General features: G+C 40.1%; 2 protein-coding genes across 4 annotated transcripts; both read right to left on the bottom strand.

Annotated features, from left to right (window-relative positions):
* Nucleotides 1-374: 374 nt before the first annotated feature.
* tom1l2b (target of myb1 like 2 membrane trafficking protein b) lies at nt 375-10,801 on the bottom strand. Of its 3 annotated transcripts, none has more exons than XM_088438465.1 (15): nt 10,676-10,801; nt 10,201-10,285; nt 9,648-9,726; nt 8,514-8,663; nt 7,846-7,980; nt 7,233-7,379; nt 6,862-6,978; nt 6,647-6,780; nt 6,503-6,554; nt 4,967-5,141; nt 4,748-4,874; nt 4,595-4,670; nt 3,664-3,723; nt 2,547-2,583; nt 375-2,411 (listed from the first exon to the last, which is right to left on the bottom strand). In XM_088438465.1, exons 1-15 carry the CDS (start codon nt 10,725-10,727, stop codon nt 2,263-2,265), a joined length of 1,575 nt encoding a protein of 524 aa, XP_088294591.1. In that variant the 5' UTR covers nt 10,728-10,801; the 3' UTR covers nt 375-2,262. The 3 variants fall into 3 exon arrangements, with proteins under 3 accessions (XP_088294591.1, XP_088294592.1, XP_088294593.1); XM_088438466.1 differs by having other exon boundaries at nt 4,967-5,138; XM_088438467.1 differs by lacking the exon at nt 3,664-3,723.
* Nucleotides 10,802-11,108: 307 nt separating this feature from the next.
* atpaf2 (ATP synthase mitochondrial F1 complex assembly factor 2) lies at nt 11,109-13,987 on the bottom strand. The gene is made up of 8 exons (XM_088439396.1): nt 13,615-13,987; nt 13,491-13,535; nt 13,223-13,371; nt 12,975-13,072; nt 12,774-12,854; nt 12,104-12,216; nt 11,913-12,028; nt 11,109-11,809 (listed from the first exon to the last, which is right to left on the bottom strand). The coding sequence occupies exons 1-8, from the start codon at nt 13,730-13,732 to the stop codon at nt 11,672-11,674; spliced, it is 858 nt and encodes a 285-aa protein (XP_088295522.1). The 5' UTR covers nt 13,733-13,987; the 3' UTR covers nt 11,109-11,671.
* Between the last annotated feature and the right edge of the window lie 149 nt (nt 13,988-14,136).

Raw genomic sequence — 14,136 nt, 5'->3', positions numbered from 1 at the left:
ATTTATTTTTTAATTAACCTTCCATGATTTACAGCGTACATCGCAATGATACTGTGAATATTTCAGCATACCACCACAAGACGCTAAAGGAAGATCTGAGGGGCCCACAGAGCTACTAAAGATAAATACACATTTGCAATACGTAATCCACACTTGATTATTCATTACTTAAATACTGTCAACCACAACGTTTTCTTGAATCTCGCATACTTTCACATAATATATAAAACTTTGATATAATTACCTTACAGCGACTCGGTGTTCAAAAGTGTGTAGATCCAGGAAGCTCCGAGTCAGGATTTGAATTGCAAGCGTTTACGCCAGGTCAACTTCATTCGCCTGCCACGTCAACAAAACCAAGAAACACACTGATGTCACACTGCTAAGGTTTTATTTAGTTCATGCAGATGTCAAACACAAAGAGAAAATCACACACTTTCACACACATCGGCATCTCTCTCCTGTTGAGTGTTCAGTGATGCACACAGAAACACAATGCTCCTCCGAGGGAGCAGATCCAGTTACACATCAGCAACAAAGATGACACAAGGCCTACACTGATTCACAAGGAGCTAACGGAACACCAGCAGTGTACGAGGTATGTCAATAAAGTTGCCCCTTTTTTACACGCTGAACAAACAGGACTTCATCATCCGGCCTGCTCTCCAATGGGAAAACTTGAGTTTCAAACGTATCTTTTGCGACACAATTGCTGGAACTTTTCTGACAAAACTCGAAAGTTCAGGGAGGAGAGGATGCGGCAGTCGACCGAAAAAAAAAAATAGATGGATCCTTCTTTATATGTGTTTACATTCAACTCACAAGGACAAGAATGGAACCGATAACATCACATACATCAGCCAGCAGCAATGTATAAAACATAACTCCATAAAAAGCCACAAAAATAAACAATTGTCCTCACATGGATCCTTTCCTATATTTTCCTTTAACACGATAAAACCATTTAAAATACTCATCTGAAAAAAAGGGGGGGTGCAATTAAAAATAAATTATTTCAACAATCCCTACCTCTTGAATTAATTACATCATCACTGATCTGATTTACATACAGTACAAGTTCAAATGCCACGCCGCAGTCAAAAGTGCACGTTTGCTCCAGGCTCGAGTAAAAGGTCTCGTCTGTAGCGCCCCGGCTCATTTTTGGGGAGCAAATATTGGCGCGGGAAAGGTCAGAGCCATTTTTTCTAAAGACGTCAGAGTAGAGGAAACGCACACAAATAATGTGCAAGACTTGATATAACTGTGACGGTTTCATTTCTGTATCCGAGGGGAAAAAAATAACACAGTTGGTCTTTTGAGCTAAAGAATGAGAATAGCAACTGCCTATATAGTCTCAGACAAAGAAAACAAGTCAATTAAAGCTCAGGATGGATGCAGCCCAAAAATGGCAGTTAAAAAAATGAAAAAAAAAAAAAAAATTGGACCCATAATTAAACATTACTTTGCACAACTATGCCTCACTAAACACTTTTTAACCCTTGTGCAGTATTTTGTCCAATCCTTTTGATTTGACATCAAAATCCTTTCAAATCCAAAGCTTAGAAAACAGACATTAGGGGGCTGAAATTTCACTCAGATGATGATAACGTGTCAAAGTTAAACATGGAATACCACTTAGTTATCACACTACGAGGAGTGACCCGAAATGGTCCAAATAATGATCCAAAATGGTCAAAATACCGCCCAAGGGTTAAAGTCAACAGGTTCCCTTTGCTTGTGCAGCATCGCGGGGCGAATCCCTAACCATACAGCAGCCAGGAATTTGGAGTTCTTCGAACCTCCTTAACAAGTATATGAAATTCCTCTTGTACATACGTAGCTTGAAATATACACAAAAGATCGCTTCTCATTTACACATTTACAATTGAACTCATGCCGACTTGCAGAGGAACTCAAACGTGATTATTCTCGTCGGAATGCTCAGGACAACAAACGCGAAATCCGAGGGTTTAGCAACAAAACAGAAACGAATCATAATCATGTGTAAAAGCATGCTGGGAGGGTTTCGGGGGAATTTTTACGTCGACGTGCTAGCATGAAGACACACAGGGATGGGACCTTTTTTTTTGTTGTTTTTTGGTAAACGTATGAAAATAGACCATTTTGTTAGTCTTTTTTTTTTTCCCTTTTTAGACATACGGATTCCCTTTCAATGAGGATACATCACTTGTAGTGGATCTAGAGCACGGTATAGGACGTGTTTTGGTCCAGGCCGTCTGGTCAGGTGAGCAGACGACAGGTTTACATGGCAAACAAAGTGTCTTCCTGTCTGTCGGGCTTCTTGCGGCCGGGGGTTCCCTGCGCTGGGGCGGGGTCGCCACTCGGGGGAGACGGCAGGCTGGGGACCATCTCGGCAGCTTTGGCTCGCTCCTCTAGGAACTTATCAAACTCTTTAATTTGACGACAAAAAAAAAAAAAAAAAACACTTTAAATTCATAATATTATTTGTAGCCGTGATTAATGAATGCAGTTCATTTGTTTGCCTTAAGACGGTGCTGGTGTGTTGGGAGTTTTAATGTCCTTACCTTCACTTGTCACACCCTCCTCACCTTCATCTCCTTTCTGTAAACGGAAAAAATGTCTTTCATGTGATACTGTACCCTTGAAATGCACTTCAGTTCATATAAGACGCAGCATGCAGCATTCTTAACTCATCCATTCCCGAAAACATAATTTTACTTTTTTTTTCTTTTTTTAATGAGGTCAGACATTCAATTCCAGGTAATTATTTACATATTTTTACCAAGTGTTTGACTAAAAGCTGGTCTAAACATGGCTGGTGAATTAAGAATGAATGAATGTCATTATTGTTGCTGTAGCTGAGGTATAAAGTACTAAAGTAATTGATTACTTTAGGTGAAATCCCTTTCGTATTTGATTACATGCCAAAAAAAACTAAGACAAACTAGTTCAACCCGGCACACGAGATGATTTTGAGAATTAAGAAACCAAAAAAACAGAAGTACCCAGATTGAATGTCTGAACAATTGAGAAAAAATGTTAAAAATATGTTCAGCATTGAATGAGTTAATGAATAAACCCTCATCTGTTAGGTCAGACTACTTTGTCATGTTGAAATGAACCAACTTGCCTGCCAATTAGCATTCACCCTAAAAAGTTATGAAAAATGACACCAATGTGGACCAAGAAAATGACAAAAACACAAACTCGCAGATGGTTATATTCAAGACAGGATTGCATATTTGTGCAAAATGAGCATGAGCAGCAACTGTGAAAAAGCAGACTGTTTGGAGTTGTGTTTTTACAATATATTAGTATCTCAGCCCTAGTTTGGGGAAGAACATTAAAAAAGACCATAGGGCTGTATTAAAATATAAAGAATGTAGCCACAAAATAAACACAAAAGAAAGTTATTCCAAGAATACAAAAATAAAAGCAGTCACAGTTTAATTGATGCTCATTTTCACAACATGCTTCCACGTTAACAACCAGTATCCCACAAAAATGTGTTAGCAACGTAATCTACTGAGTAAGTTCATATCGAATGGCCAAAGGAAAAAACAAGTGCGGGTGAATTAGAAGTCTGGAAATAGCAGGAAAAAGGACAAAACAGAATGAAAAAAATAGCCAAGAGGAGACAGAAATAATGCAGAACAAAAATCAAAATCATGACGGGCTCACCACATCAGTACTTAGCCACTCCTCTATGTCATCCATGACAGAGGACTGGCCTCCGACACACTAGAGGGCGACATGAAAACGGCCGTGGGCCGCCAACAAAAGAAAACAAAACCCAGGCCCAAAACACAAAAAGTGAATATGACGTAATTGGTATGATCGTATGGCAACTTAAAACAAAAAGTGATGGAAAAGATTGGCACAGTGATTCATCTCAAATTGCTGTGACTAAAATTCAAGCACCAGTAATACCTTTGAAAATTGGACAATTTAAACTGCAACATTTTGTTGTATACCTGCTGTACAATGACAAAGTTATTCTTGTTCACAAGATGGAAAAAAATATGAATTTTAAACTATAAGATGCTACTTTTTTTATCTCACGCTTTGAACGTCGCGGCTTAAAGACCAGGGCAGCTAAGCGGCAGTTGTTGTTTATTCACTAGCCAGTAGGGGGCAAAAGAAGGCACTATAGAAGTATTGATTTTGAGTTTGAACTGCTATTTTATTTACCACTAGGGGCATTCTCCAATCAGGTGTGTTACTGTTTTGCTGGGGCAGTAATCTAACAATCCGAATTTGTCTGTGTTATTGTTTTGTTATTTTTGTTCATTCTTCTAACTGTGTAGGCATGTTCAATCTGTGTTGAAGGTGTGTTGGTGCTATTCTTATTTCTAAACATGCAGGCGTGTTCAGTCCGTGTTTTAGGCATGACGTTGCTATAACCAGGCAGTTAAAAAAATGAATAAAATCAAAAACTTTTAAAAAACCTTCCATGTACCATATTTTTGCATGAATATCTGATGCTGCGATTTGCTCAGTTGAGAAAGTGGTAACTTGATTTGTTATTTGGCTTAGTAATATCAGGAATTTAGACTTCTACATCTGCCGGATACATAACTAATTGAAATAGAATATTACGGAGGAGACTCACCGCTGTTGAATGTGGCTGTTGGATATCTAGAGTGGGGGGAGGAGCCGCAGCAGGCTGGCTGTCCTCTGCTGGACTCCTGGAAAAAAAAAGAAAGGAAAAATATGATACAACAAAACCGCTTGTGTTCTTTTCAGACTTGCTTAAATGCCTTACATCTTGTTGGGTTCAGTGAGGGATCCAGTCCTGGTTTGGGCAAACACATCAAATTCATCCTGGGAAGGTGGAGGCTTGCCGCTGGATAAAGAGCTCAGAGTGCTGCTCACACTATCGCCGCCAACATCTGCACGAACAGAAAGACGCCACACAACTTCTTACAAATGATCAACTCACCAGTTACACGTTTTTATTACGACTGGCAGGGAAAGGTCATACCGAGTCCAGCCAAGCGAGACGCCAAGGTGGCCGGAGAGGACGGTCTCCCCGCGCTGGCGGTGACGCTGGGAGGCAAGCCGGTTGGAACTGCTGCATTGGTCATGTTGCTGACCACTGCTGGCGAGGCGGGGCCCAGATCTATCAGGTTGTCCTCTGTGGCTTCACTTAACACCTGCTAGACCATATTGGAAATGAATGCATACATGAATGGTGCTCGTTTTGATTTAGCGCGGTATAGGCGCACCGAGGGATCAACGCCGTCACAACTAATAACCAGGTGGTGACATTATGATGCACGTAACGTGGGTGGGCATCATTGATGTGAGGAAAAGAAAGCTAGCTGATAAACTTCAGGACAGCATGAAAATGTCTTTTTAAAAACCAAAACAATTCTTAAGGGGTTGCACACTAGCACTTAAGATTTGATATCGACTTTTGAAAAAGTATACAAATCCCCTTAAGAAGAAAAAAGGGAAAACGATTGGAGCGGGGGAATTTTTTGGAATGGGGAAGGGGGTCATTTCTTCATTTGACTTTAGAACTGACAAACTGATTTTGACTCTCATCTAACTATATTTGTTCGTAGAAATTTTTTGGGGCTGCATAAACAAGACATGCTACAGTATATGGGCTGGGAGCCCTTAGGACTCAGATTTCAAAAGTCCAAAAGGGGTTAGACTAACTACTGATCTTTTAGTGAGGCTGACATTGCTTTCATACTTGCCTGTCTCAGCTAGCCACAGAATCAGAGTACAGAAAAGGACAAGAAAAAAAAAAGATAGTGAATAGAGTTACATGCCCGAATGGTGAAAGTGACAGAAAAATGAAATATTAACAAAGAAGCAGCTTAAAGTCCTTAGTCTTTCTGATATTGCTTGCAGATAAAAGGTATATCCCTATTGAAGATGAATGATAGATCGTAAGCGTATCGTTTATGTACAACCATAAAGTGTATGAGTGCATCAGAGTGTGTTGAGCAGCAGCAACTGCAATTCTCTCCCCATAACCCCAAGCATCAACACCCCCCCTTGTGTTGTCATTTCCTCATAAATCTGCTCACACACCACCCCCTCTCCCTCGTTCGTCCCCGCACAGCTCTCTCACTCACAGCCACAAGCGCAGTGCCTGTAAGAGTCATGACAAGTTCTTGCCAAAGTGTCCTCATTTAATGCCACGACTCGATGAAGAATGACAAGCAGTGGCTTAGTTTTAAGCTAAACTGCCTTCATTTACAGCTGAATAAGACCGAGTATTAACAGGCTGTTAGACTGCTTCAGACTCCACATTATAACTGAGCGAAGGGCAAAATGGCAAGGGAATGTTGCATCAATGATCTAAAAGAGTGAGTATTTGTTTAGTTACTAGTTAATTAGACATTAAAATCAGAGATTAGCGGATCACAAAAAAGACATTGTGAAAATGACTGACAAAATTTGGGCCCACCAAAATGATGTATAGACAGAGACGGGTGTAACAGTAGCACTGAATGACAGATAGGACGACGGAAACATTTTCCCAACCTTAAAGCACACTCACCCCATTATTGACGCTCTGAGCTGTAGACCGTCCAGATCTGAACCTCTCATATCTAGAGTAGCAAAGCAACGTTGTCAGAGAGGCGTTAACAAAGATGGGTCCGTCCCGTGCGTAGCTGATGACACAGCATCAGCATGTTCTCACCTTTCGTAGCGCAAGAAGATGTTATTGAGGTCATCGTTTACGTGCAGCAGCTCCTCTGTCACTGCCTCGTTGGAGACACAAGAGATGAGCTCCACTATCCTCTGCTGCATGGCTCGACAAGTCCTGTTCAGCTCCTTGAAAGCATGAAACTATGATCATCAGACACATATGGAAGCATTTGGCAACATACACACACAACATGAGAGCTTTCTTGCCTGTAGCAACTCATAATCTGAAGTGTCCTCCTGTCCCGGGACCATCTCAGTCAACATCTCAGACATGACCTTAGTGTTTCCTCGGACAACATCTAACTCACTGCGCAGTCTGCAAATCTGTAAGGAAAATAAAATGGAATAAAAACTAGGGCTTAATGACTGGAAAACAATCCAATCGCAACGTTTTCTCCATTAAAATTGTAATATTGTATTAGTAAGAAATTAAACAGATTCTAACAATATGAACAACACACACACACACACACGTTCACTGTGCTTTAAAAAATTGGGACAGTTTTTTTATTCAACTGCGTCAGCTAGTGTGACCAGAAGAATTTTGACAAGTAGTGTACATACTTGTCATACAGTACCTGCTCAGGTGTTGGGTTGATAGATCCAGAGGGTTGAATGTTTGGAACCTGAGGGGTGCTGTAGACTGTTGGAACAGCATGCGGTGCAGGCTGGGATGGGGCAGAATACTTATGCAGGGTTGAGTCTCCCTCTGGTGCAGATGCGGTCTGGTAGAAAAAGCAACAAATTAGCGTAGTTCCCCAAATATAGATGGAGCCTTAATTTTAGGCTCAATTTCTGGTATGTTACTGTGTATAGGACGTACTAACAGTTTGGTGACATTGTAAAAACTACAGCAAGCCAATACATCTCATCTTTGTTAATCATTTAGATTTTCTTGTGTTTATATCAGTAAGTTATATATTTTCTGCAGCTTAATCTAAATATATTTCAGATTTCCCACAGTGTGAGCGGTCAGTGAACGCTGCACCAGTGTAATGTTGAAAACTAGGATTATGTGGCTGACAGATCAAGCTCCCTCAAATGGTGTCAAAAAAAAAAAATCTTTAAATGACCTTTTATAGGACTCACCCATACTTTTGCCATTCGTTTTTGGTAAAAAAAATGTGCCTTTTATTTGGGGGATTTTGACATATGTCTCAACTGTCTAGGTGCTTGTGTGTGATGTCCTACCCGTTGAGGAGTATGTATGGGCGAGAGGGTCTCCAGGTCTGACAGAGGAAACTCGATGCCTTTTCTCTTTAGCTCCTCATAGACTTGGACAACACCCGTGAGATCAGGGCTGCTCCTGAACGCGTCGGCCCATGCCTGCGGTTAAGTTGAGTTCCTATTACTGATTGAAGTTAGCAAGACTTATACATAACTCATGTCCATGAAATATTGTAGGAGGGTTTTAAGCAGAGGCCAAGAATAATAAAAAAAAAAAAATCAATACGCTCACAGATGGTAACAATACTTTCCAGCAGTGGAAACTGGAATGTTACAAAAGCATTAGGACATCTGTTAACATGCCAATAATACTCCCATGCACCTAGGGGAACATATTGTCAGCCTAATAGCTTGACAAACACTGCCATGCTCCTGCCCTGGCAACTGCTGGAAATAAGAGCATTGCAAAGTTACCGGAGCTGAGCCTGGTAACATGAGCCGCACTGAATGAAGTCGCAGAGATAATCGCTTTTATCTGACTGCACCTTGCACGGCCTCATAAACTGATCAAAAAAATCTCTTCCAAAACCTCATTTATTGTCTTGATCCTAAATAAACATCTCTATTGCAGAACATGAAAAGTGTTATGAAACTGCATGTGCATCAGAAACAAAGTTTTGCTGTTATCTTACCTGAATGAGGGCCAATACTTTGTCTTGAACGATGGTGGGAGGGTTGTTTTTAGGAGAGATGATTTTGACGAGAACGCCATCGACAAAGTCCCTGCTTGTGACCAGAGCATGAAACCGGTGACCACAGTTCTTTACGCAAGTTTCCAGAACCTGATAGAAGCAAAGGTAAAACTGTCTAAACTGTTGTCATTTTAAAGTATATAACATGCTTTATTTTCCTCTTGATGTTGTAATTGTAAAATAAGGAAATAAACCATTTTTTCGACCACAAATTCAAAGAAAGGCAAAGGACAAAGAAAAACTTCAACCAATATACGGTGACCATTATAGAGCTTCAACTTAAATTTACTGAGACACAGAAACATGCTGTGCTGGCTAGTCAGTACAATATTTACAAAATTGACAGTTATGCAGATGTGATAATGTGGTATGTGCAAAGCAAAAGCCTCACCTGTCAGGCATTCAATAAACAGGTGGGTTTGGTTTCACTAACAGCTGTCAAGTTATTTTTGTAGAGTTGTATGACAGGAATGTTAAAAATCACAAAGCCAGGTTTCAGTAAAACCTCTCCTCCTTTGTTAAACTCTATGCCTCAGTCATGGGTAAAAACTTGGTTTCGTTTTCTTTTACGTGGGTCTGTCTGTTTTTTTATGTTGTTTTTTACTAATCTATCCATTTTCTTTGCTGCTCATCCTCACTGTGGTCGCAGGTGTGCCCGAGTCTAACCTGGCTTGATTTTGGAGAAAGCACACATGAAGACCAGACCCAGAAACAAAACCAGGGCCTCCGGACTGTGAGGCGGGAGTGCAAACCACTTTCCACTGTGCTGCTCAAGTTTTAATTTGTTATCTTTTGAATTATTTATTTATTTATTTATTTTTTTATGGAATGGTAAAATGTTACTTTGAGTGTTCCAAATTCAACTTGACAATTACAACAGATAGCGAGGATAAGCGCTAAGGATGGATGGATGGATGGATAAACAGCTTAAGAGAATGAATGAATGGATGGATGAATGATTCCAATATTTCTTTATAGGAATTGTGTTTTGAAATATGAACAAACAGGACATTAAGCACGGTCCAAGCCGTTACAGGACCATGAAAATTTAGTCCACCTCAGGTGTGCACTCACCGTTAAAGCCAGCATCACTTCCCTGTAGTTCCTATTACCATTCAGTCTCTTCTTCACTGCTCTAATTGCATCCTTTGGTCTGCAAACAAATGCACACCTCAAATTAACAACATACCACAAGTATTTACAAAATACAGAGGAGAGTTAAAATTTGAGAGAGCCTTACTACAAGTCAATGATTTTCAAAAAGTTGATGTTGACCCGTATGCAGAAGGTTAGTAATAATTAACTCATAGTCTGTTTAACTTCTAGTTCTACATGCAATATGGATCTCATTCAATGAATACCCTAAGAGGAAGAAACACAGATCCGAGCAGACTATTTATAAAATGACATGCACTAGCTCGACTCATCAAAGACAAATTACAACCCACTAATCAAACACGCCCTGGACTTCACACAGCGGCTTAACCATACAGCGAGATAAGATGCATGGCCTGGTATATATTTGCACTAGAAAAGATAGGCTTCAGATGATGCAAATGCAAAATAAGTCAAGTGTGTAACGCTGCAGCCATGGCACAGGAGCACTACTAATCAATGTGATCAATACCCGTCTTCTGTTTCATTAATAATGTCACATATTTCCATGTTAAGCGTCCAGTCTTCACTTGGTAGCGATCCGTCAGTGGCTCTTTCTAGAACAAAAATACAGGAAGAAAAACCCATTAAGTCGTTTAATATAAACACATGAGGTTAATAATAGGTCGTGATGACTAATGCTTAGCAAACTACAAGCTAACTTAGGTCTAGCTTTGCCCAGTCAACACGCTAATGAATGACTTAGCAATTGTTATGTGTCACACTAAGTGCAACAAACTACAAATAAATCATATATTTAGTCAACAGTAATGCTAGCAAGGACGGCATATATTAACTACGTGTTAGATAGGCGGCTAACGGAGATATTGGTAGGCTTGACGTTAGCCTAATGCTAGCTTACACGTAAACATCGGCACGGATTCGATGCATTTTCAAAATAATCACAACCTTTGAACGCGGTGACGTTTCTACGTAGTTTTACATACCAATGCAATGCCCCACGGGGGTACTATACGGATTTCCCATAAGGAACTCCATTTTGCCCGTCAACAAACAAGTCAGGTCAGGGAATGATGATGTTGCTACATCAGGAAACTTCCAGCACGCCCCGCCCTCGGGGACATATTATTGGTTTAGAAACTCTGACCTTTCCTGCGATTGGCGCGCCGAGACTTCACTCATTGAGGTGAGACGATTATAAATAAAGGCTCCAAAGGTTGCCACACTAAAACGCAAATTGTTTTATGGCTGTTCCGCTTTTTGTTTTGTTGCAAGAAAGCATAGCATTTAATCAATTAAATTGCGTGCGCTTACTGTATAGTGCTGAACGGTGTGGCTAAAAATAAAAGTTTCAAATTTGTCAATATATGTGCAAGATGTGTTTTGCAACTAAAAATGACCACAGTGATTTGACTCTACTTGCGGTAGTTTCCGAAAATGTATTGTCCAGGAACAAGAATCCACATTTAACAGCATTAAATCAATAACCACACAAAAAAATGAACATGAAAAGAATATAGCAGTATTTCAACTCAATCTTTGTCATTTTACCAAAGGGAGAAAAGTGTGTACTCTCCACATCCTTAGCGTATTTGAATGCAACAGACAGTTGGCTCGCCTCTTTCCCAAAGTCAGCTGGGATGGCATCCAACTCACATACAACACTCATGAGGATAAGCAGTGGAGTATAATGTAGCAGTCATAAAAACGGAGTCTCCATTCACTTCATGCACTGTGTCCAAACATGTCACAGATGACTGAGAACCAAATGGGAGACTCAGTGGGTGGTGTTACGAAAAAAAAAAAAAGATCGGCAATGTGTTAACCAGGGTGGCGGTGACTACAATGCGAGAGACCGAGCAGTCGTCATCGCAGAAAAGAATGAACGGGAAATGTTCTATTTCTGAGTCATACATTGCTGAGTGGTGTCAGTTAGACTGGAAGTTTGCATTCCGTTTTTTTTTAGACTGAAAGCTTCTTCCTCAGTCCTGCAATAGTTTGCGCTTGACACTTGAACTTTCCGATGAGAGGTGCACAAACAGAGCACCGGCGGCAGTACGAGCCCTCAGCTCATACATGTCATAGTCGTGAGCCCACTCCACATTTCCCCAGCACTGAATCTGCCAGGGAGGAGGAACCCGACGTGATTAGTTCACAACAGATAGAATTTCTTCATGTCAATGATGCTGAGCCAAAATACAGAAATAGGGCAGTGTGTCTGACCTGGTATTCTTCCTCCAGCCTGGATAGCAAAACCGCCTTTTCCACACTCAGATATCTGTCAATCATGCCAAGTGATAACACAACAGACTTCAGCTGGGTGATCACGTACTCCAGGCCTACACGGAAGAAACCAAAATTAGTATGGCATTCTGTTCTATTAGTAAAACAAGCCTTTGAAATTTGAGCCATACCTGTGAGGGACCAGAAGTTGTATGATTTAAGATGTTGACAGAATGTGTCTTTGGTTGCCTGAGGGATGTCAGGGCCCATAATACTGGATGAAGAGCCAATAGTGACATCATATCTGAAATTGATATTTAACTAATAAACATCTAGCGTGTTACATAATCACACAAAAGCTAAAACCACAGAATCTATCGAGATCCAACAGTTTATATATATATATATATATATATATATATATATATATATATATATATATATATGATTGTGAACAAGGATGGACTTGGATGTTGGTTCGGTCTGCTCGCTTCTTTTATTGAAAATAATGCTGTAACAACCTCAGCTGCAAAAGGCACTGGCTGCTAACAGCCACCTGCCGTCCATCCTCTAGCTTATACCATTATTGTAAATATTCCAAGTAAGAATGCAACTGATATAAAAATGCACATCTGTGCCTTATAAGTCATCTTAGGTGGCTGACGGATCAATTTTCTTTGAATGGTGTTGAATTAAAAAAAAAAAAAACTACCACTTATGGGATAGGCCTATACTTACGGCCTTCGTTCTTGGGGGAAAAAAAATGCATCTTATAATTGGGGAATTACAATACATCCCTAATAACAAATTATTTGCATTGTGCTGATGTACCTAATATTGCAGCCAATTGACTAAAATTACCTCTTCTCAATCCATTGCAATACAGGGTCCCACTCATTCTTCTGTAGGTCAACCAAACCATAGGGCTCATCCACTCTGTAACTGCACCAAATTCAATGAGATTTTACAATTAAACAACTCATTTTTGCATTTCAGTTATGACTTTTAAGAGCACTAACGCTAGGCTCAACCGATTCAACATTTTTAAATAGTTTAACATACCACACAGTGTCTGTCTCCAGAAACTTTAACGCAGCGCTTATCATTTGGTCCTTGTTGCGTTGTGTAGGATTGTCCAAAGCAGTGTTGCAAAGTGTAGTCTGCAAAAAGAACAACAGTACAATCACTGTATTTGAAACTAGTTTTAGATTTGGACTAAACAAAACGACTAAAGTTGCATCTGGTGTCTTTATACGATGATAAATATTACATGGATATACCGTACAGGAATGTCAGGTGAGAAACTTTACCAGATGCATGGTGTAAAACTTGAGAGTATCTCTTTGAGCATCCCACTCGGTTGCCACAGCGATGGCAAGGGCTTCATTAGGCACTGTAAACAACTTCCCTCCTGGAGTTTTCAGCTTCCTTCGATCTAGGTTTATTTCAAATAAACCTCCTGAATGAAAACAGTTAAGCAACAGTATTATATTTTACCATCTGTGGTCATTAACAGTTTTGACAAAGGAACATTTTCTAATCAATGCACTGGGCATATTAGTTTACAAGTTCACGTACCTTCACCTTGGGATAAACTGACGTCCTGATAAAATCGTTTTCTCTCTGCAAGAAAATGTGAATGCTTTGTTGAGTCTTTGCAGAGAAAATTTTGAAAAGATTAAAGCAATGCTAGTCATCTTACCAGTTGCGGCTGATGAGTATTCTAACGAGCATTTGAAATGCTGCGGATCCTTGCGTAATTTACACGCCGACAGGCCATTTCTAAACTGATGGTGGAGTCTTGCAAAGCTTCTGAACATTGCAGCAGATGATGTAAAATTGCTGTTTACGAAAAGCTAGGTGTTAGCTAAGGAGCAAAAATACGGCGTGTTGTTGTTAAATACCGAGACCCCACATTTTTACATGTATATTTGGGAGCATTTATATCGCGTCCCTAAAGCAGTGGTGAAATGATTAGCAATTACCGACTGGCAGGATTTTCATCTTAAATCTTAACTCCAGAACTAAAAAGCATGCGTGACCTTCTGTGACAGGCAGCAGGGTCGTATATTTTGAAAACCCTGGGAATTGTAGTTTTCTACGTAGCAGTTTGCACTCTTACACAACAAGAAAAAACTACAATCTAAACCCATGATGTGTTCCGCCAAAATAACCAATAAGATTATAGGACCTTACCACGTTGAAAAGGATTAGCCAATGAGAG

The sequence above is a fragment of the Hippichthys cyanospilos genome, chromosome 17, assembly GCF_059441005.1.
Source record: "Hippichthys cyanospilos isolate Australia breed blue-spotted pipefish chromosome 17, RoL_Hcya_1.0, whole genome shotgun sequence".
Classification (NCBI taxonomy): Eukaryota; Metazoa; Chordata; class Actinopteri; order Syngnathiformes; family Syngnathidae; genus Hippichthys; species Hippichthys cyanospilos.
Note: the sequence above shows the minus strand (reverse complement) of the source record. Positions and strands in the feature narration are given on the sequence as shown.

Excerpts from the sequence above, each read along its gene's own strand:
- tom1l2b (XM_088438465.1), bottom strand. The coding sequence starts at position 10,727 with ATGGAGTTCCTTATGGGAAATCCGTATAGTACCCCCGTGGGGCATTGC. Across the intron at positions 2,584-3,663 it reads AGTGGCTAAGTACTGATGTG|AAAGGAGATGAAGGTGAGGA; the intron begins GTGAGCCCGTCA and ends TTCCGTTTACAG. Across the intron at positions 2,412-2,546 it reads GGAGGGTGTGACAAGTGAAG|AGTTTGATAAGTTCCTAGAG; the intron begins GTAAGGACATTA and ends GTCAAATTAAAG.
- atpaf2 (XM_088439396.1), bottom strand. The coding sequence starts at position 13,732 with ATGTTCAGAAGCTTTGCAAGACTCCACCATCAGTTTAGAAATGGCCTG. Across the intron at positions 13,073-13,222 it reads AGTTTTACACCATGCATCTG|ACTACACTTTGCAACACTGC; the intron begins GTAAAGTTTCTC and ends TTCTTTTTGCAG. Across the intron at positions 12,217-12,773 it reads TTGCAATGGATTGAGAAGAG|ATATGATGTCACTATTGGCT; the intron begins GTAATTTTAGTC and ends TATCAATTTCAG.